The sequence below is a fragment of the Astyanax mexicanus genome, chromosome 3 (genome assembly GCF_023375975.1).
Source record: "Astyanax mexicanus isolate ESR-SI-001 chromosome 3, AstMex3_surface, whole genome shotgun sequence".
In the NCBI taxonomy this organism is placed as follows: Eukaryota; Metazoa; Chordata; class Actinopteri; order Characiformes; family Acestrorhamphidae; genus Astyanax; species Astyanax mexicanus.
In genome coordinates, this window is record NC_064410.1 from 4,134,006 (window position 1) to 4,161,122 (window position 27,117).

The 27,117-nt window shown below is 39.0% G+C and overlaps 1 protein-coding gene across 2 annotated transcripts in view; it reads right to left on the reverse strand.

Annotated features, from left to right (window-relative positions):
* The window catches only part of olfm2a (olfactomedin 2a), a 176,590-nt gene that overhangs the window by 12,297 nt on the left and 137,176 nt on the right, over window positions 1-27,117 (reverse strand). For both annotated transcript variants that reach the window (XM_022668003.2, XM_022668001.2), the window contains exons 3-4: window positions 21,081-21,236; window positions 1,882-2,101 (exon numbers count right to left, since the gene is read on the reverse strand). In XM_022668003.2, coding sequence (XP_022523724.1) covers window positions 1,882-2,101; window positions 21,081-21,236 — 376 coding nt within the window. The remainder of the gene's footprint in view (window positions 1-1,881; window positions 2,102-21,080; window positions 21,237-27,117) is intronic.

Sequence of the window (27,117 nt, forward strand, 5' to 3'; positions counted from 1 at the left end):
AGGCTACCATCTTTCACTCGCGATTAGAGGAGGAGCGATACTTCTCCTCTGGATTTGAAGTCTGATTCTGTAGCTTTAAGCCGGGCTGTGGGTCTCGGTGGAGCGGCGCCGAGGCGGCGGGGGGGTCCGCGGTGCCGACGGCTACACTTTAGGTGCGCTGTAAGTTTTTCTGTCACATCATCAGTTTGGCCTCCCCTTGCGGGGACTTTTTCTGTGGGATTTGCCAGTTTAGCGGCTCACATTACACGCACGGTTACCGGCTTATCAAGCATCTCCAAGGCCAATTAGCCCCGCGCATAATTAAGAGAGCAGTATGCGCATTATCTCGTTAGGACGCCGTTTTCTCATCACCCTTGCTTTAGAGCGCTTACCTAATTGGAGAGTAATTGCAGTTTTTTGTTTTACACAGTCGGACATAGCTTTATAAAACATAGAACTGTGTGTGATGAGCTTTAAAATCACAGGTACATTTAAAGTCTAAAAGCTTATTCCGCATCTAACAGTGTAGAAATTAGTGTGATTGTTGGCTGTTCCTGTCTGTAACTGGTATGGCAATGTCATTTGATATATAACATGTGAAGCTATTTAAAGGGACTACCCCCCTGATTTATGCTGACTCCATCCTCAGCTTAAATTTGAAAAAGGGTAAAAAAAATGTGAGGGGTAGTTTGGGAGAGGCACTGGGTGATGTATGGGTTTAGAGGCGGGGCAGGAGGGAGAGTTGGCTGAGCTGAGCAGTGACATCAGAAGGCGGGGGGGTGGTATTATTGACTGACTGATCTGCATATTGTGATGTGTCTGCTCGTCAAAGTTCACGGACACATCATCCTCGCCCATACCACAGTAATTACCATATTAAAAGTGTTTATAAAATTGTAAGCAGGACTGGTGTGTCATATTACTTCAAAGAAACACATTTAAGCTATAAATGGAAAAATCTAATCGTAGATGCATAATAAAAATGGTCATTCAGATTTAAAGGCTGCGGTTTACTCACCCAAATAAACATTTTTTTTTAAAGAATTACAGTTTTGTTTACTTAACTCTACAGCTTAGCTTTACAGGTCACATGCTGAATTTGAAGGAAAACATGGCAACACCCCTGTTCCTTACAAGTGTTGCATAATGAGCCTTATAATCCAGTGCGTCTTATGTATAAAAAATAGACCAGAAAGTATACAGGGGTTGGACAACGAAACTGAAACACCTGGTTTTAGAGCACAATAATTTATTGTGGTGACGGACAGTTCTGGAGGAAACAGGAGAGTTGAGGTGCACATTGAATTCTGCGTGATTTGATCAGCCGTGGTTTTATGTTTTTTGGATACAATCCGGGTTATCACCCGAACATCCCTTTCAGACAGCTTCCTCTTACAGCGTCCACAGTTAATCCTGTTGGATGTGGTTGGTCCTTCTTGGTGGTATGCTGACATTACCCTGGATACCGTGGCTCTTGATGCATCACAAAGACTTGCTGTCTTGGTCACAGATGCTCCAGCAAGACGTGCACCAACAATTTGTCCTCTTTTGAACTCTGGTATGTCACCCATAATGTTATAGTGTGCATTGCAATATTTAGAGCAGAACTGTGCTCTTACTCTGCTAATTGAACCTTCACACTCTTCAAGCTCTTACTGGTGCAATAATGTGCAATTAATGAAGATTGCCCACCAGGCTGCTCCAATTTAGCCATGAAACCTCCCACACTAAAATGACAGGTGTTTCAGTTTCATTGTCCAACCCCTGTATATTTATTCATAGTGCGCCTTCTGGTGCGTCTTATAGTGCAAAAAAATGCGGTATTTTAATTATGGTAAATATAAGCTTCTTTGGTTGAAAAAAAAATCATAAAAATCATATTACAAGCCCACTTTTCCTCACCGAGTTTCTGCATGCAGGAGTGCAGGCGTGTCTCCAGCAGCAGGACCCTCTGGCGAAGCTCCTCGTAGTCGTAGGCTCCCATCTCCTCCTGGATGGCCATCAGCACCAGCGACAGGTTCCTCACCTCCTCCCTGAGCCGCAGGATCATCCGAGCGTCCGTCTTGTACTGCTCCAGCACCGGCAGCAGGGGGAGCAGCTGAGTCACCTTGTCCTTTAGGTCCTAAAAGAGAGGAAGAAAGGAAGAATATAAGGCCTGGATTCGCTTCATAACCACCCTGACTTTATTTATTCCAGTTCGTTTGAACATAGCGACACATAAGGAACCCCGACTGAATCACAGCAGCTCGTAGGGTTAATCCAATCCAATCTAACGTACAGGGAAATCTACACACCCTCCAATTTCACCGGCAATAAAGAGAAATAAAGGCCGCCTACAGATAATAAGCTGCAAAATTGTTTTGTGCTGGCAAAGCCAATGTTTTCCTACGAGCAGAAAGAGAGGAAAGAGCGCTGACTCTAAAGAGGAAAAACTACCTTGGGCTTTGTGCCCGGATTTATTTCATACCTTAATGCTCAAATGTTCAATCAAACCTTTCAAAGTGTAACCAATGCGATATAGAGCTGTATGTGACGTGGTGAAAGAAGCATGCAGGATAAACCAGGGCTTTACTCACAGCGCAGGAAAAATCGCATTTGTTTATTCAAATCTCTTTTAGAAAAACTTTTTTTTTTTATGTATAATTTGAAGGTTTTGAGTTACTCAATCTGTATCTGTACTTTTTTACTTCTTACATTTTAAAAATAGCTTTGTTACTCCTATTTCATTTTTTTATTTATTCCGGCTTCTCGTCATCCAAAAAAAAAGAAAAAAAAAAAACATCCAGATAAATCTCTCCATCCAGATAGTGTGAATCAGATTGTGGTTGGATAAGCTATTGGTTTCTTATATATGATCCAGCAAGAACATAGCAGATGTATGTAGCCTAGTATGAAGATGATATGTGCAGAGACTCTTTAAATATAAATATATTTGCTTTCTACTAAAATACATTTATTTTGAATGGAAATATATGCAGCCTAAATTTCCTTCGGGATAAATAAAGTATCTATCTATCTATCTATCTGAAACACTAGGGAGCAGCCTAGTGCATCCCAAATTATATTATCAACATTAACCTTTTAATAACAGAACATTATAGTCATTATGGCTTTTAGAAAAATGTGTTTTAAAGAGGGGTGGTAGTGCACTATAGGAATCTCTGCCATGGCTTTTTTCCTTAAAAAAGGCATTTTTAGATTTTAGTTATTTTTTAAACCAGTAGTACTTTTACACTTTTATGCCAAATTCACTTTACACAATTTTTTTTAGTCCAGTTTTTCAATCGCAGACAAAAACTACTGAAACACGCTCTCCGATATCGTCGCTGACTGATATCCAACAAGTTTCAGATGCCTGGCAAATATTTAACATGTTTAATATCTGACTCAGTCGGTGACTGGGAGTCAGGAGCAGTATATGTGTGTTTATTTCTGGCGTTTTCTTGTGACGAAACATGTTTTTCAGGTCGGTCAGTGATTTCACACAGCGAGAAATAGTGTAATTTGTGACCCAGTGTTCCGACCAGTCACGTAGTTTGAAAATCTCAACAACTGAAGGACTCACTATTACAGCACAACCAGTCATGTATTGTGAACCTGGCATTACTTGACTAAAAACTGAAGAAGTTGATACTTCAACTTCAACAAAGCATGTTAACCCTCCTGTTATGTTCTGGGTCAAATTGACCCGTTTTAAAGTTTAAAGATCTAGGAAAAATAGTTAAAAGTATTTTTTTCAGTATTACTGCTTGTCCTAATTAGAGTAATCAACATATAATATGAAAATGGTTCATCCCACATATTTGCAACATATTACCACCCCATGTTATGTTTCAATGTAATGTAAAACTATATGTTGGTCTTTCAAAAGGAATAAAGTAGTGAAACGCAAAAAAAATGTTTAAACGTTTTTTTTGTTTTTTTTACGAAAAAATTTAAACAAATTAAAAACTACCTGTTAGAGGTACTGTTAGAGGAACACCATTGCACTAAATCTTGATAGAATAATTAGTAATGGAGTTATATTTAGTAATTAAATATTCACACTGTTTGTTGGGATTTTTTGGATTTCAGACATCTTTAGGATAATGAAACAGGCACCGGGTCAATATGATCTGGAACACCATTACTGTTTCTGACAAATGAACATAATCGGAGGCTTAAGCCCTATTTTTTTTTGTATGTTATCTATTTTTTTCTCAGGTAGAAATGCATGGGAATGGTCAAGACCGATCCAATCTTGAGGCACAAAACACACGTTAGGTTGCACTTCTGTCAGCCAACAACACAAAGCTGAGGCTGCAGCGAAAAAACAAAAAACAAACAAAAAAAAAACAGACTCCCCAAAACTAGACAGTTAAAGACTGGAGAAATGTAAGCCTAGTCTAATGATCTAATCTGGATATTAGATATAGAATTTGAATCCTGCAGAAAACCTTTGGGATGTGGGAGAACGAGAGATTTGCATTATTAAATTTCTTCTAAAAAAATCTGTAGAAACTATAAGCCGTGTTGCTCACGTTACCTTGAAAAAGTAATTAGTTATAGTTACTAGTTACTTCTCCAAAAGAGTAACTGAGTTAGATAGATAGATAGATAGATAGATAGATAGATAGATAGATAGATAGATAGATAGATAGATAGATAGATAGATAGATAGATAGATACTATATTGATCCCCGGGGGGAAATTCTTGGCATCCAGCAGCAGGTTACACAATACACAAAGTTAAAAAAGATAAAATATAAAATATAAAGATACATATAAATACAATCAAATAAGAAATAGAATATACAGTGTAAATGTACAGTCTTCGTGTGTGTGTGTGTAATGGAGATGGAGAATGGAGGTAGTGCAGTTGAACACTGAGTTACTGAGTTACTGAGTTCCTCCACTATAAAAGTAACTAGTTACCAGTAAAAGTAACTATTGCGTTACTTTTGTGTTACTCGACCCTGTAACATCCACCCCAACACCCCCCGTACCCCCCCACCTTCTCAGAGCATGTTTCATAAGCCAGATGAATAGAGTGCACGACAGCAAAGACAATACCTGCACCTGAACTCTTTCTAGCTCATTTTTTGTGAAAAACATATATCAAAACACATTTTCAATAAACACACACTGTACACCTATTTATATTACATACAGTATGTTAGCCCAAGGGCTAATAAACATTGTTTCATTTGTAAATTTGAAACTAAACAAATTTTCTACTCATATCTTGAGTTTAATTCATTTTCTTTTACATTTTATTAAAAAAAAACTAATAAAAAAAAGAGTAGCACTTTTTAAAAGAAATGTAACATAAGAAAGGTAAAGGGCAAATATTAACCATGTAAGCTGTTTATATTGCTTGCAATTTAGGTGAAGCAAGCATGTGTAAAGCATTTTAATGTAAAATTGCTTAATTTTGCTGAATTAAATACAAGTAACAAAGTAAACGAGTAACAAAAATACGAACACCACACAAAGGGTTAAACGCCATTACTCCCATCACTGACTATAAGATGCACTCTAGTCAACATGGACCACAATCTCTAATGTATGCCATTATGTAAATGAACCTGTGCCAGGCTTCAACCCCAGATGTTCAGCCCTGCTGACCACCCTGCGCTGCAGGAGGCGAGGCTGAAGAGGTTCTCCACGTCCCGCTGCTCCTCCACTGAGCTGGCAGAGCTTCTGCATTGGCTGCTGGGTGTTTGCTGCCCTCCGCCGCACTCACGGGCTCAGGAGTTGGCCTCTTGCGCTACTTGTTGAAGCCTGGCACAGCACATTTTAGCACTTTTTCTGCGCTTAAGGGCATGACACCGACTCCCCGCTGCGGCCCTGCAGTGTCGTCAGGGGTTCTGGTGTAGCTGATGGGTTTTTCGCTGCTCTCTACGGCGCCAGGGCTCTCGCAGCACTCAGTGAAGCCCGGAACAGTACATTTTTGCAATGCTAATGTCGAATAGATGTCATGACATGTCACAGCATCAATACAACCTTGTGGTTGGCATAGCACACAACACTTACTCTCATGGGGCAGCCTTACATTTACCCTGAAACCCTTGTTTGGAGAGAGATAGTACAATGTGGAGTAAAGTGAAAATTCCTTCACAAGACCTTGAGTGAAGGGAATTCTTATTTATACACTAGTAAATGCAGTAAACCTTTCAAAGCAGTGATTTAAAATGTATAAGTCCTGCTGGAAAATGAAATCTGTATCTCCATCTGTATCTGCACTGACTTTGGACTTGATATACAGCACAGTGGATCAACACCAGCAGATGACATGTCTCTCCAACCACCAGTGTTTTCCTGGAAATTCTTACAGCACTTCATGCTTCATTCTGCTGACAACTTTTATTGAGATGCAGGATTTCATTTTCCAGCAGGACTTGGCCTTATATAATATTCTAGTTTTCTGAGATACTCACTATTGGGTTTTGTATTGGCTGTAAGCCATAATCATCAATGATAAAATAAATTAATCTATATAATATATGAGTTTCACATTTTGAACTACTGAATTACTGAAATAAAGTAACTTTTCAATGATATATTTATATACAGTGGAAAAAATGAGAAACCACCTAAAAATGTTTAGAGTTTCTTTGATTTTACCAAATTAAAAACCTCTGGAACATAATCAAGAGGAAGATGGATGATCTCAAGCCATCAAAGCAAGCTATGAACTTCTTTTTTTTTGCACAAGGAGTAAAGGCATAAAGTTATCCAAAAGCAGTGTGTAAGACTGGTGGAGGAGAAAATGATGCCAAAATGCATGAAAATGATTGATTTCTGAACTCCTAAAACTTTATGAATATGAGCTTGTTCTCTAAATGACAATATTTTTATTTGGAATTTGGGAGAAATGTTGTCTGTAGTTTATAGAATAAAACAGCAATGTTCATTTTAATCAAACATAAACCTATAAATAGCAAAATCAGAGAAACGGAAGTGATCTCTTATTTTTAGTTTTTTGACCCACTTATTCATCTAAGTACTTTAAACTTGGCCGTACTTGAGGCGTGACCTTGAGGTCGTGTTAAAGCCCACAAACAAACGGCTTCACGCCGCCTCATTTATGATTAATGTGTTTCTAAGAGGATTGTACATATCTGATTATCCCACTATCTGGTGCGACCCAGAGGAGGATGGGTTTCCCCTCTGAGCCTCGGCTTCCTCTGTGTTTTCATAGATTTCCTTTCCGGCGTCTAGACCTAGATTTCTGTAAAGCTGCTCTGGGAGAGTGTCTGAGTTACAAAACACAATATAATGCAATTCAGAAGATTCTGAATCCTATTAAAGATGATTCAAGTCCTCGATTTAGACCCAGGATTTATGTCTTATTGCTGCAAAGAATTTGCTGTTGAGAATCTAAAAAAAAAAAAACCCAGATTAAATCTGTGACTTTCAGAGAGCGCCCTGGGAACAGATGGAGGAGTGGGTTGTATTAATAATTAAAAATGAATGCAGATGTAAAGGAATCAGCATGATAACCACGCAGCCCTCTGTGGGAATCTCCAGGTATGTAGCAGGATGCAGTTCTTGCTATAATAAACCCTTCATTGCATTGCATTGCCTTGAAATCTTTAAAAAAACGTTTCTTAAAAGTTTAAGGATTTGAAACGAATGCATTCAATTTAACGACAGAACTGCAGGGAATGGACTGTACTGATTTTACTGCAAACCAGCAAACTGCCAATAGAGTCTCCTAATCGAACTTTCATTATGCGTCATGCTCATTGCTATCTTACACTCCACCAGCAGTCTATTTTTATACCTTCTACCTATGAATATACCCATGCCGATGTGTGCGATAGTCTTAAAATGAGTTGTGCTCAGGTAATTCTCTGGGTGTGTTGCTATCTTGGCAACGGAAAACGCAAGTGTGCTACTGCCTGAACTGTTCCACATAAATTTCAAGTAGCTGCGCCATTGAAATTGCAATCTGCCAAACTCTGATTGTTTTATCGCATGTTATTCCCAAAATACATGATTAGGAAGAACTTAACTGGTCACAAGTTTACAGTAGAATGTTATAAGTACCAACACAGCAATGGGTGTCGATTGGTCGACATGCGCCTCGAAGGTTTAGATTTAAGATATTTTTTATTTGATCTAGATATTTGTTTTTATGATGAGTACATCGAAATAGCGGTAATAAAATTGTTAATAACAGCTAACTGTAATTGCATTTCTCACTTGGAGCAACAGAGGGCGCTCTATACACTACAGACTGTGCTCGTGTGACATAACAAGGCTGGAGGTAGAGTGAGGTAGAGGTTCACAGTGAAAACAAACACACCAAGATACTTCAAAGTGTGGGGAAAAATGAGTGCCAAAAAAAATGTTTTATTTTTTTCCACTAATTTAGGATCTTATTTAATTGTGTTTTACATCAATATCATGTATTGATATGTAACAGCATAATCATACATCACATTTTCTATTTTATATTGATTTTATATTTTTGCAAACTGCTAGAGATGTCTTCGAAATTGAAGGCGCTATTTAAAATGAACAGAAAAAAAAAAAAAAAAAAATATATATATATATATATTTTTTTTTTTTAACTAAATATTAAAGCTGTTGTCCGTAACTTTTGGGATTTGGGGATTTGATTTTAGTGCCCTCTCTGGTGAGAATAGATAATTACACCGAGCATGCAGAAGAATCTTTTTAAAAAACTGAGCGGGTGTGATGCGGTCTCCTTTCAGAGCGGATGAATCCGAATCCAGGTTATGTTCAGTCATAAACTGCTGAGGGAAATGCATCACTTTTGAACCCTTTCAGGTCACAGAGCTCTCTCCACTGTTTAAACGCAAATCCGATAATAATCCTGGTTTTATCACGGACTCAATCTCGTTCCCTTTTGGCTTTGGAGCTTCTGAGCTTCACTCCTTCATTTTTATTTTTTTATTTTACTATGAGTGAAGAATGAGCTACTGAGCTCTGAGTTTCCTCTTCTGAAGTCTCCATTGCGCCACCAGCCGCTCGCGTTCAGTAAAACTGAGCCAGATCCTCTTTTAGAGGCTGTATGTTTGACATAAGTACGTAAAGACGTGTGACGTGTCCAGAAGAAGAACTCCCGCAAATGAATAAATATATAATGAATATATTAGGCTTAGCAGGAATGGTCGTTAAACACAATATTTTTTTCTCTTCTCCACTCAGAAATGCTTCTGCTTTCAGTTTTCAGTTTTAACCCTTTTAACATATTTTTCCACCTTTTGGGATTTGCTATAGCTGGTCTCTGGTAGTTAAGCTCCCGCCCATGAGATCGGATCGTTTAGCGTATAATGCTCAGCTTTAGCTTTGAACGCGACGCAGCGGTCGGCTTTAATCTGTGACTTTCAGAAGGGGGCCCTGGGAACAGATGGAGGAGTAGGTCATATTAATAATTAAAAATGAATGCAGATGTAAAAAAATCAGCATGATATCCACGCAGCCCTCTGTGGGGGACTTCAGGTGGGTGGATGCAGCTCCTGCCATAATAAACACTTCACCGCGCTGCTACTCCAACAGTTTCTGAAGAAGGACGGTACAAACAGTTCTGCTGCTCCTAAACTCTATTTACGACCTCCTGAGGGGGACAGCCTCGCTGAATTATTATTTGGTCTTTAAAATTAAGATGAATCAAATTCCACTGGCGGATTTATGGAGAGCGTCGCATGCAGAGCGTCTTATTTTGGCCTATTATTAAACTGTTAGAGATGTAACTAAAAAGGAAGATATTATTCGTAATGAACAGATAATACATCATAAACACGTACAAATATACCGTAGAAGTTAAATGATGGGGCAAAAATGATTTTTTAACTTTTAACTGCACAGGTCCCAGTGTTTGATCCATAGGAAACGTGTTTTAACTAAAAGTGTAAATCGATTCAAAATGAACTGCGATTAAACTGACTTTTCTTCTTCTTAAGACGCAATTTTTTTATAGTAAATATTTAAATGTACTGTAAATAAAAGAATTGATGTAAGAAATGTAAAATGAAATTATAATTATATTAGTAGTGTCACAAAAAATACTACTATATACTTTTTTATGTTTGAGGGTAAATAAAAACAAACCTGGGGCGCTGGAATAAAGAATGCATAATAAACCTTGTTTTTCTTTATTGTAAACATGTCAGTTTGTTTGTAAGGATTTCTGAATTAGAACGTAATTTCTAATTCACAGTATAAAAATCTCAGGAAGTTGGAAGTTTGGTACTGCACACATGCTCACAATAGGGGGATGACCATTTAAATGGCCATCATTCAGTAATATGCACACTGCCCCTTTAAGAGCACCTTTCTTTAATTTATTTTATTTCTGTAAGTAACGCCATAAATGTGCTTTGGTGCTGCATTGGATAGTGTATGTACTAATACATAAGCAAGTGTCCTATCTGCTCCATGTGCTTCATGTTTCACCTACCCCAAAGCTCACTATCTAGATCGGAGCTGGACGTCTTAAAATAAGACCGTCTCTGGAGGGTAACAACTGGACTTGACACACCGGGGGATGTCTCCTCTGTCATTGTGTTGTCTGTTTTGGATCTTTCAGTCAATCAGCCAAAAGAATATTGTGTATTGGGTGGGGGTGGGGCAAATTACGGCAGAAGATAGGGACAAACTTGGTGGCGTAATTAACTTGTGTTAAAAAATAATAATATAAAATAATAAAATGTTACTGATTAAATTTATTGTTAACAACCCTAGTTTTAACCCTTTCTTATGTAATGTCTGACCAGTAGGATCTGTTGTGGTTGGTCACTAGTCAAAAGGTCCCACCCATCTGTGGGAGATTTAACCCACAACCTCACAAGGACTCCCCCTATTACTTACAGTGGTGATTAACGTTTGTTAAACCATTAGAATTTCCATATTTCTGTATAAATATGACCTAAAACATCAACAAGTCCTAAATGTAGATAGATATATAGAATATTATACTTTGAAGCTAGTGTGAAGTTTCCACCAATCAGTGATGGTTTGGAGTGACATGTCATCTGCTGCTGTTGATCCACTGTGTTTTATTATCAAGTCTAAAGTCAGTGCAGTTTTATTTTTCCGCAAAATCTTACAGCACTTCATGCTTCCCTCTGCTACTGACAACTTTAATGGAGATACAGATTTCATTTTCCAGCAGGAATTGGCACACTGCCCAAACTGCCAAAAGTACCAATTGGTCTTATATAAATTCTATTTTTTATAGACACTGATTCTTAGGTTTTCATTGGCTGTAAGCCATAATCATCAACAATGAATAATAAAAAATTAAACAGATCACCCCGAATTACTGAAATGAAGTAACTTTTCAATGATATTGTAACTTTTTGAAACCTCACCCAGATTGGGACTTGAACTCAAGACCCCAGTGCTGGGAGGAAACGTGCAAACCACTAAGCCACTACATCGCCTGGTAATGCACCAATGACTGACAAAATGCAACTACAATATTGATTTAGGAGGAATTCTTCTCAGCTCAGATTTTCAGAAATTCTAACGTCTTACCGCTGATACATTGATTGCTAGTTCTGCCGAGGTGAATAGGCGCGTTACATTCTTGATGTTTCTCAAGTGCCCCCAGTCATATCTTGTCCTAATTAAATAATGACTTAATTCACATCCAAGAGGACACTGGACTGCACTGCTCGAGGGGTAGCTAATCCACGTTAGCACAATGGCCTCCACAACACAGACAAATCCAGAGAACCTCATCATTATAAAAGTACAGCTTTCAGAACAGCCTGTGCTGTTCTTCTGGTCTCTATTTGAAGACGTTTAGAGAAAATGGTGAAGGGGATGACTCATCTGACCATATCACTATTTTCTCTCTCTCTCTCTCTCTCTTTCTCTCTCTCTTTAGTCCAGTGCCCGTGGTTTACATCACTGCTCCATTAAATGGGCTTTGTAATGAGGAATGAAGTGTACAGACTGTCCCTGATGATACAGCGTGATCAGGTCCTGGGACAGCTTTTGCATTTGTTTATGTTGTTCGATATATTTTTTTTTTATTTTTATACAGGCATAGCTGCAGATGCCACTTTATTTTTTATCAATAATACAACAAGTCCTTTTATAAAAACACTGACCAGATGGACACTTATGTTCTGTTTATTGTCCAACTGTCCTTGACTCTCTTCCAAGCAAACTAAGATCTCGTAATCCTCATATCTTGAATTTAAGGGCTAGTAATGAGGTGTAACTTTGAGGTGTGATTTTAAACATTGATTGAAGGACATTGATTGGTACAAAAGCCATGGAAGCCATGGAAGGCTTAGTCCTTGAGAAGCAAAGATGGGCGAAAAGAATGTCCAGTTTGGTGATAAATATATATATATTTTTTAAATAAAAATTTTAAAAAAGTTTTAAAAAAGAAAGAAAACACAAAGTAAGATCAGTATCTAGAAATATCTGAGGTTTGACAGTATGAAAGAGTGTGGAATCATAATGTTTTTCTTTTTTTTAATTCTCAGCTTACTGTTGCCATTTCTATTCATGTGTTGTTATATATTTATTAACTGCTTATTAATAGGCTTTAAAGCATATGTGTCAAACTCAAGGCCCATGGGCCAAATGTGTCCCTCCACATCCTTCTATGGTCTTAGTGTCTTAAAATAAATAATAAAAAAAGAAACCTACATTTCCCACAATGCATGTCGACTGTGTTACCTGCGAAGTTATTCGTTTGATGCAAGGCTATATTTGTCACACATGTTCTTAGCAGCTCACAATTTTTGATTTCATATTAATTAAGCCTCTCATCAGTGAGTTAATATTATAACTTGTGTTTAATGTTCTTTTTTATTCACTTGAATAGTTTGATACTTGATTGATGGAGTTTAAACAAATTCAAAGGCTTTATGTTGTAACCGAGCAACAGGCAAACCTATTTTTTTCCATGCAACTGTAGAGTTTTAATTGAATAAGTAATATACTCATGAGTATATCATGAGTACTTACATTTTATATTACACATTTTCTTAGGTTTATAAGTTACATCTGGCCCTTTAAGGACAGCCATTAGGCCGACGTGGCCCTCGTTTAAAATTAGTTTGACACCCCTGCTTTAAATAATTTGTAACCTAATTAATAACTATTAATAAACTTTTTTTTAATGGTGCCCCAAAAGCATTGATGGCTTTAATTCAGGAATGGATGTGTATTCATTTTTTTTCTTTTTTGGTACCACTTTAAAATAAGACTACCTTTATAAATGGTTTAGTTTATTAATGGTAACTAATTAGGTTGTAGATGCCTTAAAAATCATTAGTAATCAGTTATAACACATACGTAGAAATGTACGTAGACCTGTTGTTTGCCAAATAGTGAACCCACAGCCACATAACTGATTATTAATGGTTTAAAGCATTTACAACCTAATTAGTAACCATTAATTAACTTGTTGTAAACCATTTATAAACCCTTTATAAAGGTAGTCTTTTTTTTCTCCTTTTTCTCCCAAATTAACCCGGCTAATTACCCAACCCACTCATTAGGACTCCCCCTGTCTCTACTAATCCCCCAACATCAGGAGGGTGAAGACTAGCACACGCCTCCTCCGACACATGGGAAGTCAGGCTCCGCCTCTTTTTGAACATTATCAAATAGCATCTAAATATCAAAATAGCTCGGAGGAAAATGCAGCGACTCGCTTCTGATATATCTACCCACCCCGAGAGAGCAAGGCCAATTGTGCCCTCTTGGGGCTCTGGCAGCTGATGGCAAGCTGCATGAACAGGATTCGAACCAGTGAGATCAGGAGATCAGGACTGGATGTGTGTTTGGAGAAATGAAATGTAGTTGACCAAAGAAGTTGTAACTTATTGACCAATGAATTAAGTAAGTTAAGGGTTGTAAACCAGGTGTGCTGCTAGTAGAACGTCTTTTAAATGTTTTCTAACCACCAATATCAGCTTCAGTACTATATTATCAGTAACTTATCGCCACAACAGATTTTTTTAACATCAACACAACAGCTTTTTGCAGTATCTTGCTTTTACAGAATGATAAGTTGTTTGGCCGCCAAGTCACAGCCAGAGCTCACGTTTCCCGTCACGGATTCTGAGCGTGTTCGATCATCCAGCCTCTGTAAGCCCCTATCTGCTAATTGCTTCTTTCTGAAGGTCCCTCAGCTCCATATGTCATACAGACCAGCGCTCTGTATCGACTCGATGGCGAATGAGGAGCGTCTAAGACCCAGAGCCAGATCTGAAAGATTTACCCAATCACCGGGCGGCTGGAATTGGCCGTGTGAAGAGTACAGCCCGGCCTGATGCTGCTCTCTCATCAGCGTTTCGCGTCACTTGATTGCGAGGCATTCACTTTCCAGACTTGTCCTCTCTTTCCCTGCTGAGCATTTCCACTTCACTCAATCCCACCCCTCCATCCCCTCCATCACTTCATCCTCTCCTCTTCTTCCTCCGGAGCCAGCCCCAGCCCTGCCTGAGTGATCTCCAGCGTTTCATTCAAGCCTTTTTTCTGTCTTTTTCCTCTTTTTCTTCTGATTGAGGACAGCGCCTCTTGTTTGGCCACTCATTGATCAGCTCACGTCTGCTAACTCAGCCGAGCTCCTCATCTAAAGTGGCATCATGGGCTTGGGTCTGCACTTTCTCTGGCGCCGCGTGACCGAGTGGCAGTAATGCCTCTTTTTCTGATGCCGCGTTTGCTCTGGGCTTCTACCTGAGCTTTTTGGGTGGTTGGCACTTCCAGACGATGAGCGAGTTATCTAAAAGCAGTGTGAAACACTGGTGGAGGAGAACGTGCCAAGATGCAAAAAAAAAAAAACAACGATGTTCATTTTACGCAAACATCGGATTATTTTAAGGCTTATAAGGCTCATTTATGGGACACTAGTAAGGAACAAAGGTGTCACCATGCTGTTAATCTCTCCTGAAAACTGTCCCAGCCCTGTCTGAGTGATCTCCAGCATTTCATTCAAGCCTTTTTTCTGTCTTTTTCCTCTTTTTCTTCTGATTGAGGACAGCGCCTCTTGTTTGGCCACTCATTGATCAGCTCACGTCTGCTAACTCAGCCGAGCTCCTCATCTAAAGTGGCATCATGGGCTTGGGTCTGCACTTTCTCTGGCGCTGCGTGACCGAGTGGCAGTAATGCCTCTTTTTCTGATACCTAGTTTGCTCTGGGCTTCTACCTGATTTTTTGGGGTGGTTTGCACTTCCAGACGATGAGCGACACGTCAATTCTCGACATGGAACTCAACTGAAAGATCTCAGTTTAAATAGTACAGTATATAACTCAAAATAATTGAGTATTGTTTAGAAATAACAGGAACAAGGTGTCACCATGTTGTTAATCTCTCCTGAAAACTGTTTATTTGGGTTAATAATGCACTTTTTACCAAAATAATCCCCTCAAGCCCCTCCTCTTCCTTCGCAGCCAATCCAGTGGCAGTAATGCCGCTTTCTGATGTTGCGTTGCTCTGGGCTTCTACCTGTGCTTTTCGGGCAAGTTATCTAAAAGCAGTGTGAAAGACTGGTGGAGGAGAATGTGCCAAGATGCAAAAAAATTTTGTCATCAAAAGACAGGGTTATTTCACTGAATTTTGATTTCTGAACAGAAAAGATTTCCAATATTTCCCTGAGTTCTCCAGTGCACCAAGGCACTATTAGCTTGTGATTCATCCCACATAGCTTGTTTTAAAAAGTTATACACGCAGGCTAAATTCCAATATACTCAACTTTAAGCAGCAAAATGTCTAGTGCTGTACCTAGTGGCTAGTGATAATGCTGCTGCACCTAGCCTTAGTGCTGGAGAAACTTCATTGAAAGTATAGGCTCATATAGGCTGTTCGACAAAACTAATTTTTTATATGTGCATACGTTATATACTGATGTTTAGCAACTTGCTTTGATGTGTTAAAGGACAGGAAGTTTTAAACCTCTTTCTCTGTTTTTTTTTTTCAATACCAGAATTATTTTTGATCTATTTTAATCTAATCCCTGCTATACCAACCAACAGTATTCCACTGCATCCATATTACATAATACTGTATATCAAACCTCTTTAATTAAAAAAAGCCAAAAACATTGTGTCTTTACACGATTTAAAACCTTTTAAATTCTGTATTACACTTCCTTAATCGCTGCTTTCATTTTGAAAATTGTATTAAATTGCAATCCTCCTCTAAAACAAATACAAAATCACACTGAGCACGCTCAGTTACTGAGGAGAGACGCAGAATGGAAATGAAAACCTATATGGTAGTTTTTGAAAGTATATTAATAATGAATCTGAGTCTGCAGTCTCCAATATACCCATTTCAGCTTAAAGGCGAGGCGGAGGAAGCGGCGCTGTTAATATACTGTAGCTTCAGTTAGTAGAGACATAAACGCTGACATAAAAGCTACTTCGCAGTCATTTGTCTTGTGTCACAGCTTATTAAAACAAAGTGAAATCACCGAGACATACACAAGACATCATTTTGCTTTGTACTTTGATTAATAATGCAGGTTTTGAAAATGCTAAGACTAGAAATTACGTGGCTTAAATTATGGAATATGTAAAACAGAAGACAAATTGATTCAAGCTTCACCATAAGGGGGCTTCTTACCCCAGATGGCAGGCGGGGCTGTGGGGGGGCAAGATGTTCTCTTTTAAGATTTTAATTCTGTTCCGTTTAACTAACGTTGAGTTTCCCAGTTTGCTGTAATTAAGTGTAAGCTTAGCTCATGCATAAATTGATTAAAGTAAATGTCAAATTTTGGTAAAATGGGAATTTTTTGTACCCATTTACCATTAATTATTTTTACACTCAGTACTGGCCAATTTATGAATTTTATCAATGTATGAGTTTAACAATAATATAGTGAAATACTGTAAGTCCTTAATGATTTCCAAAGTGTCTAGTGATCAATTTCACATAAAACACAGATGGACACGGCAATGGATTGGTGGCCTGTCCTTGGTGTATCCTGCCTTCTGCCCAATGACTGCTGGGATTGGCTCAGGCTCTGCTGGTGTCTCAGAAAATTTTAATATTATATAAGACCAATCGCTAATTTTGGCAGTGCGGGCAGTGTGCCAAATCCTGCTGGAAAATGAAATCCACATCTACATAAAAGGAGAGAATTTGCCTGATATAATGACTGCTGGAATTGGCTCAGGCTCCGCTGGCTAAAAACCACCCGGAATGGATAAACAGGTTTGAATGAATGAATCAATCAATCAATCAATCAATCAATCAATCAAAAAATAATAGTGCTAGAAAATTAAATTCACATCTCCATAAAAGTTGGCTAACGCAGTTAAACATTTAAAAGCTAACACAGCAACATTAAACAGGACAACAACACAACTGGAAGAGAGCACTGATATATTAGTGCATCCAATACAAAAATTTAAATATTATATAAGACCAATTGCTAATTTTGGCAGTGCGGGCAGTGTGCCAAGTCCTGCTGGAAAATGAAATCCACATCTCCATAAAAGGAGAGAATTTGCCTAATATAATAATACATCTTAAAAAATTGGAATATAATTGAAAAGTTACTTTGTTTCAGTAATTCAGTTCAAAATGTTAAACTCATATATTATATAGATGTATTAAACACAGAGTGTGATCTATTTCAAGCGATTTTTTTTTATTCTAGATGATTATTGATTACAGCCAATGAAAACCCAAAATTGATTACAGCCAATGAAAAACTCAGAAAATTTGAATATTATATAAGACCAATTGGTACTTTTGGCAGTGCGGGCAGTGTGCCAAGTCCTGCTGGAAAATATGAAATCCACATCTCCATAAAAGGAGAGAATTTACCATATATAATAATGCATCTCAAAAAAATTGGAATATAATTGAAAAGTTACTTTGTTTCAGTAATTCAGTTCAACATGTTAAATTGTTTATTATATAGATGTATTAAACACACAGAGTGATCTATTTTAAGCGTTTATTTCTTTTATTGTTGATGATTATGGCTTACAGCCAATGAAACCCCCCCCAAAAAAACAATGAAAACCATTGTTGAAAAATGTGCAATTTGTGTTGGTTTATGACTTTAAATTAAAAGTTTGTGGTTCAAGGAACATAAATACTTTTCCAAGCCACTGTAGAAGCTGTGTAAGTTGATGTGAAAGTCCCTGATGTCATCAGATCCCAGATCCCAATGCCCCCCTGGGAATGATATTTTGCACCTCACTCAACACCTGTGACGAGAGGAATAACGATAGAGCTTCGATAAACGGCAAAAACTTCGGAAACCTATTGACGAAGTGCCGTCCGCAAGGAGGCCACATCCGCTTCCACCTTGTTAAGGTTTATCATAAATCTGGTGATGGAGCGCCTCTCGGGCCGGCGGCGTCACGTCATAAATCTCATTTTCTCCAGTTTTGCGCCGCGAAAATTCGCTCTCGTTAATCTCCTGGCCTGCCACGAGCGACTTTGAGCCGGGCACATTTATCAGCGGCCCTGGCTGAAATAAAGCCCTGGCTTCTGCACCAGGACCCTTTAAAACGTGGGGGTGGGTGCACCCAAGATCCCGAGCTCCCACCGGATCTCCCACCAGATCTTACTGGATTTCCTCTGCACTGAGAAAAAAAAGCTCTAATGCTTTGAACATTTATTGATAGATGAATAATAATTTCAGGATTTTAACCCTTTGAACTCTAGGCTGTTTTGGTGTGTTTTTTTCTCCGTTTTTGTCAGTCTTCAGTTCCTCTTTCAGGTCTTATAACACAGTAATTATATCAGACAGTCACATGGCCTGACCTCTTTTACTCCAGAAGACATACGGCTGCTCAAAAATATAATCATTTAAAATATAAAAGGAAGCAGAATTGTTCTATTTTACTGGAACTGATCATGTTTTGTGTTTTAGTCAAAATTTTACCAAGCACCTGTTTTTTTTTTTTTTTACTTATTTTTGAACGTATAGACTTTAAATATATTCACACCTAAGATATATTTTCAAAAATGGTTAGACTAGAGTGTACATGAGACAGATTGAAAGCATAAGGATATCGATGATATATAGTTCATTACATGGCTTATTATTTATTACTTTGACCAAATACATAGAGAAACAGCATCAGGCGGAGTTATTGTTCTTGATAATCAACAATCACACCTCTAGGATTTAATCATGTAGATAATAAAAACCTGACACTCAGAGCAGCCTATGCCTTTCAGTATTCAGACACACAAAGAAAACTATATATTTATACGAAAATGTAAACTTTTTAGTCTAAATAAATAAAAATGTTTAGTGCAAATGAATAAGTACTAAGTAAAAAAGTAGTGCGCACACCATACCATCTAGTTTTAGTTTGAGTAAAGCAGGTAGTTTCACACTTTTTCTGTCTGTGGACACTTTTGAGTCTGATATTTACTGATATTATTTGGTTTATATAAAACATCATATAAATATGTTTGAAGCACTAAAGGTAAATATTAAATATTGGTTGGGGAAGGAGATTTTTCTCTTTTTTAGGTGTTTTTCTCAATGGGTTTCTTGTAGATTTAGCTTTACCGCACTGGGATGTTAATCATCGCTATTTTTTTCAGTAAAGAGTAAGCTTCGCCCTTTCTAACCCAAGGTGCGATTTTGGACGTAAAAGCTGTAGATCCATAGGGTTCTAAGGGTTAAATAGAGAAAAAGAAAGAAAGAAAGAATGAATGAAGGAAGGAAAGAATGGTGGTGGAGCCTCATAGACAGATGAGGGCTGGACCCCAGAGGCGGACAGGCTGTCCCTGCAGTTCCCTCTCATTAGAGGAGGAGGATTGGTTTGGAATATTAAAGATCGTTTTTTTCTCGGCTGCTCGGGTATCTCTCTCTCTCTCTATTGGCGGGAGCGCCGGGGCTAATCTCGGCTCCTGGAGGACGACTAAGACGAGCGGGTCAACAAACGCCGCATGCTCTTAAGAAGATGAAACGGCGCGCTAATCGCAGGCCCTGAATCTTCTTAGTCTTTGAGAGATAAGCAGGGCATAACCGTTAATATCTGTGGCTTTTAGCTGCAAAAGGATGAAAAGCAGCGAGGCTTTTAAGCACACAAACACACAAATACACACACACACACAAACAGATACACAAACATGCAGCTCATTAGGGAAAGAAACGGGATACTCGCTCCGGGTCCTCAGTATTAATAATTGAAAAGCATCTGAATTCCCTCTAAGGACATTCGCTACAAGGCTCGATTAAGCACAGGAATCTGACATCAGGCTCTTTGTGCATATCAGAGGTGTGTTCCCATTGCTGTGTTCGGCGTATGCTGTTCCGAGTGTGTTTATACAGTGGGAACGTGAGGATTTGCACAGTTTAACGTTAAAATTTCCTCCCTAGGGGGCGTCGAGTGGTCCAACATGCTAAGTGCATGTTCAAATCTGGTTCAAATCTGGTCATGCAGCTTGCCATCAGGTGCCAGAGCCTGTTTTTTGTGAATCTGCTAAAAAAGTTCATCAAAGAATCATATGCTTCTTTAAACGGTTTGGATGCTCCTTTATTGTGATAAGAGGAGAGTTGAGGTGCACATTGAATTCTGCCGTGATTTGATCAGCCGTGGTTTTATGTTTTTTGGATACAATCCAGGTTAGCACCCGAACATCCCCTCAGACAGCTTCCTCTTACAGGGTCCACAGTTAATCCTGTTGGATGTGGTTGGTGCTTCTTGGTGGTATGCTGACATTACCCTGGATACCGTGGCTCTTGATGCATCACAAAGACTTGCTGTCTTGGTCACAGATGCGCCAGCAAGACGTGCACCAACAATTTGTCCTCTTTTGAACTCTGGTATGTCACCCATAATGTTGTGTGCATTGCAATATTTTGAGCAGAACTGTGCTCTTACCCTGCTAATTGAACCTTCACACACTCTTCAAGCTCTTATTGGTGCAATAATGTGCAATTAATGAAGATTGGCCACCAGGCTGCTCCAATTTAGCCATGAAACCTCCCACACTAAAATGACAGGAGTTTCAGTTTCATTGTCCAACCCCTGTATCTTTTGTTCAAAACATCTGCCCAATTAAAGTTGTTAAAGTCCTGTTTTACTGTATAAAATAGATTTCTTTGATAGACTATTCCAATAATTACACATATCTTTAAAAAAGAAGAGCTCAGATAAGTGAACAGTCTGGAGAGAAGAGTGATTGGTACCTGAAAGCTCTTGGGGTTGAGGCTACGAGGGTTCTCCGAGGCAGTCTTCAGTCTGCCGTCCACCGTTTTCATCAGGTTCTCCGTGTCCCTGACGTACTGCAGGTCCCGGTACGTCCTCAGGTCCAGCACCTCCATGGACTGAGTGATGTTCTGAACCTGTCGATCAAACACACACACACACACACACACACAGGGGCAGATGGACTGTCAGTAGGAGTGTGTTTTCGAGACCGAGGGCACAACAAGTTAAGCTTTCAATCTGCTGCGCTTCACCGGAGTGCCCTGACACCGGCGTTCACAGCCAACCCACTGAGCTTCACACCCACTACTTCACCTATTTCATTCCCCCACCTCTGTCCCCTGCCTGCGTCTCCAAAAACCTGCTCCCACACACTCCTACACACATACTGCTTCAAAGGAGCTTTAAATATGTATCCAAACCTCATGGGACCTGGAAACTCTCCACCTGGATTTAAGTAAGTAAATGATGTGGGGTTGGTTGTTTGATGCTGCAGTTGGTGTGCAGGTTTAGGTTCAGCAACAGTATGTGCTGAAAGAATGAGGTCAGCTGACTACCTGAATATACTGAATATAGACCAGGTTATTCCATCAATGGATTATTTTTTCTTCCCTGATGATACAGCCATATTCCAAGATGACAATGTATAAGAGGATTCATGGAGCTGGAATTGTGAAAGAGTGGTTTAGATCTAAAGGTGGATTCAGAAAGAATCTTGTCAGTCTATTGTCAGTATATTTGGGCTCAGACCGAATTTTGTCGGCCTATAGGTGGATCCAAACACATTTTTACCGTCTGTAGTTGAGTTCAGACAGAATTTGCCAGTCTTTGGTTTAATTCAGACAGAATTTTGCCAATTCATTGCCAGGCTCAGACAGAATCTCCCATTCTAAAGGTGGATTCAGACAGACACATTTTTTCAGTCTGTAGTTGGGTTCAGACAAAATTTTGCCAGTCTGTAGTTGGATTTAGACACATCAGTCTGTAGTTAGGTTCATATAGAATTTGGTCAGTCTATATTTGGGTTCAGACAGAATTTTTCCAGTCTGTAGTTGAGTTCAGACAGAATTTTTTCAGTCTGTAGTTGAGTTCAGACAGAATTTTTTCAGTCTGTAGTTGAGTTCAGACAGAATTTTTTCAGTCTGTAGTTGAGTTCAGACAGAATTTTTTCAGTCTGTAGTTGAGTTCAGACAGAATTTTTCCAGTCTGTAGTTGAGTTTAGACAGATTTTTTTTCAGTCTGTAGTTGAGTTTAGGTCTGTAGTTGAGTTCAGACAGAATTTTTCCAGTCTGTAGTTGAGTTCAGACAGAATTTTTTCAGTCTGTAGTTGAGTTCAGACAGATTTTTTTCAGTCTGTAGTTGAGTTCAGACAGAATTTTTTCAGTCTGTAGTTGAGTTCAGACAGAATTTTTCCAGTCTGTAGTTGAGTTCAGACAGAATTTTTCCAGTCTGTAGTTGAGTTTAGACAGATTTTTTTCAGTCTGTAGTTGAGTTTAGGTCTGTAGTTGAGTTCAGACAGAATTTTTCCAGTCTGTAGTTGAGTTCAGACAGAATTTTTTCAGTCTGTAGTTGAGTTCAGACATAATTTTTTCAGTCTGTAGTTGAGTTCAGACAGAATTTTTTCAGTCTGTAGTTGAGTTCAGACAGAATTTTTTTTTTTTTTTTTTTAGAATTTTGTCTTTCTGTAGTTGGGTTCAGACAAAAGTTTGTCAGTCTACAAACAGGTTCAGGCAGAATTTTGTCAGTCTGTAATTAGGTTCAGACAATTTAATTTCTGTCTATAGCCAGATTCAGAAAGAATTTGTAATTGGTTCAGACAACATTTTGTCAGTCTATATTTGGATTCAGACAGAATTGTGCCAGTCTATAGTTGGGTTCAGACAGATTGTTTTCAGTTTATATTTGAGTTAAGGTGGAATTTGTTAATAGGACAGAAGTTCATAGTCTATAGTCAAGATTATATCGTATTCTGTCAGTTAACAGTCTGGTTCAACCACAGTTTCAGTCTACAGTCTGGTTCAATTGGTCAGTTTTATCTCAAGACTTTAATCAAACTACTGTAAATATGTTCTTTAGTATGAATTCTGAGCCTGAGTATATATAAACATATGTAATGTATGTTTAAGAGGTTACATTTGAAACTATAGCAACCACACACACACACACACACACACACACACACACACCTGTACACGTACATACTCGTACACACACCTACACACACACACACACACACACACTCACTCAGAGTCTTCCTCCTTGCTCTACAAGGCCCAACAACCCCCACGCTGAGCATCCCGTGTTGTTCCGGCTCTCATTTCCATTTTCTCAGGCTGATGAGCGCAAGGTGTATTGTCTAATGAGCTGATTTGCATCGCTGTCAGCGCCGGCGGTTACGGTCAGCGCCGGGGATTGTGGGAGCTTGGGAACGGGGCGATCTTGAAGGGGGTTAGCGAGGATCAACAAGTCCTCCATGCGTTCAGCCATCGGAGGGCCTCCTCTCGGGTTTGTGTGCCGACAGTAAGCTCAGGAGGATCAGTCTAACACACACAAAGACACACACACACACACACACACACACACACACACTGAGAAGCACAGAGGGCTATTTTTAAAGGAGTCAGGCCAGTAGAAGCTGTTATATTCTGAACACATCCTCCACATCTTGCGCTGAGGGGGGACTGACCTCAGGTGTCCTCATTAGTCTGTGTTTTATTAGACAGGAGTGTTAGAGCCTCACAGCTGCCAAAGACACACACACACACACACACACACTCACACTTTCACACACCTCCTCACACATAGCCTTTATCTTCATTCTGTGCGGATGTGTATGGGTGGGTGGCTGTGGTTGCAGTGGCTGTACGATGCCACTCTTAAGAGGCAGACAGAAAGCAATAGTGCAGAAGGTGAAAAGCTATCAGTGTGAAAGAGAGAGAGAGAGAGAAAGAAAGAGAGAGAGAGAGTTTCAGGTGTCTCATTGATTTGCAGAGGTTTCATCACTCATTCAGCATCTCAATCGCTCTGCCTGGGCGCCAGCTTTCACAGCTCCACTCCGGCTGAGCAGGTTAACCCTTCGCTTTGCTGTGTTTTATTTTAATTCTGAACACGTCTAAAACAGCTCTGTTTTTCACTTTTCTAAGCTTCCTATTCAACCATATTCGAATACTTTAACCCCTAAACCCTGTATGTGAGCCCACACAATAATTCTATCTGTCATTATAATTATCATCTATTTTAAAGACCCCAAAATTGAACCCTGTGGGACTCGATAGGATTTGCTATCCTGATTTGCTACATTAATAATAAAAACAGGGTTCTTGGGGTTTTAACACATTTATAAGCAACCTGATTCATGCAGCTCTGTAAAAAAAAATGAAGAGCTCACTTTAGTTTCTGAATCAGCTTTTCCAATTTTGCTATTTATAGGTATCAGTGTTGTTTTATTCTATAAACTACGGAAATATTGTCATCTACAGCACTTCATATTCATGAAGTTTTAAGAGTTCAGAAATCAATATTTGGTGGTATAAACCTGGTTTTTAATCACTAGGGTTAGTTTTTATGCATCTTGGCATCATGTTCTCCTCCACCAGTCTTACACACTGCTTTTGGATAATTTTATGCTGCTTTACTCCTGGTGAAAAAATTCAAGCAGTTCAAGCTGGTAAAATCAACGAAACTCATCATTTTTAAGTGGTCTCTTATATATTTTTTTTATTTTATAAAATCTGTATAGCAAATAAATTCAATTAACTAAAAATATTTAATAGTTTCTTTTTATTTCCATGTGCAGTATTGTATATTTCATTTTTGAAAAAAAGTGTTCTAAATCACAATTAAATGAGAAAAAACTAGCTGTTACTACTACCACTGTTTTTCCAGTGGCAAATTGTCCCACCCATTAGGAATGTCCCCATGATACTAAGCTGTATATCCCCTATCACTAGTGATGCCACAACACCAGGAGGGTGAAGACTTTGATACATGTGAAGTCAGACTCTGCCTCTTTTTGAACTGCTGCTGATGCAGCACTATTGCCGAGTAGCATCACAGCGCTAATGTTCGGAGAAAAGAGCAGCGACTCGGTTCTTATACATCAGCTCACAGATGCAGCCTTGTGCTGATCCACATCACCCTAGAAGTGATGAAGGGAAAGAGCACCATCTATTGTACTGTACCCACCCAGAGAGAGAGCAAGACCAATTGTGGTCTGCTGTCTCAGGGCTCCGGCAGCTGATGGCAAGCTGCATGACCGGAATTCAAACCAGCGATCTAGTAGTGGCATATAGTGGCAGCGCTTTTTTCCACTGTTTTCACAATCAAATATTGATTGTTAAGCGTCAAATAGTACCTGGTATATTCTTCAGAGGACAGAGAAAAGGCTGATTGAACACTCTGTCCAGCTTTGTGTGACTTTTCTCTGCCTTTTAAAACTAGTTGTAAATTTGCAGCGGCGTCTTAAGGAGAGACGTCCCTGAACAAAGGCAGCAGACACTGCGGCTAGACAAGCCGCTCAAACAAATGCTGAGAGAATTTCACTAACACTGCTTTTCCTCACATTTATGATACAAATTATATGACCAGGCTCTTATTACTTCTCTGTTTTTTAGCTGCAGCAAAACTGCAGCCTTGTAAAACTGCTTCCTCCAGTGTGAAAGAACTTCATTTAATAGCCCCCTGAGACCCACAGCTTGTTATTTAGAGCATTCTTAATTTATCCTTGCTGTCTGTAACTAGGAGGAGCATTTGCTATGTATATTGTAAACACAGAAAAGTACTGTATAGTACAGAAAAGAGCTAAAATAGCTTATTGTACTTGTTTTGTTGCTATATAGATTTTTTTTAAAGATACACTCTAAAAAATACCTTGGGTCAACAAAGAGTTGTGTCAACTTCTTGTAGAATTATATATATATATATATATATATATATATATATATATATATATATATATATATATATGTATATATATTTTTTTTTTTATGTTAACAGCCCAAAAAATTCAATTCACATAAATCAAACTCACACAATGAGCAAAACACAATTTTTTTTGTTAATATAAATCAGCAACTAAGAATTCATGACTATTACTTATCTGTCTTACTGTCAGTCATATAAGTATTGCAGTAATTCAGATATGACCAGCTGGACACAGACAGCATATAGTCTATATACTGTATACACTCAGCAACATAAAACAACTATAGTAACTTGCTCTTATAGCCTACAACACTAAAGGCCTCGGCATACTTCCAGCGAAACGAATTTCGTGAGCATTGCACGAAGTCAAGCACGCTTTCGCGAGCTTTCGAGCTGGCATACTTTCTGCGGCTTCGCTTTGCCTGTCTCGCATGCTCCACAACTGCAGGTGGTGCTGTTACGTTAGTAACGCTTAGTTTCTTGACTACCGGAAAACCATCGCGCTCTGTCTAAACAAGCTCCGGTATGGCAACGTGTGAAATACTCGAGGTGTATAAACATACCCTAGAAGATTTCTTCAAAATCGTCCATGTTTGTTTTCTTGGCACGCCTCTTTTTTAACGACCAATCACAGCCTTTGTCGTGTTGTGTCTTCGGCCGTGGAGTTCGCCCAGCTTCCATGTGCACGACACGGCGAACGAAGCCCCTGTGCGACGTCCGCGCCTGTTCGTTTTCTCCGCAATTACGTCATATTGTTCTCTAGAGCCACGCGAACGTTGTCTCCGCATGAAGTATGCCGAGGCCATAATGGTGAGTGAGAGATGGGAGGACATGCCCAATATGCAAATAGCGTGACCAACATCAGGTGAAAACCCCTTCAGAATTGCTCAGTGGACCCCGTTTAACTAAGGAGTCAAACTGAGCATGTGCACTGAGTAGTGGGCTTGGCCTCAACTACTTGGAGTTCAACTACAATTTGTAAATTTTGCAACACAGATTATTTAGTTAAACCATAGACTGCGTATAGCTGGACAGAGCATCGTGTCTCAAAAGTGAAGCCACAGGTCGGGCGCCCCCTGCTGTTCGGTTGCAGAA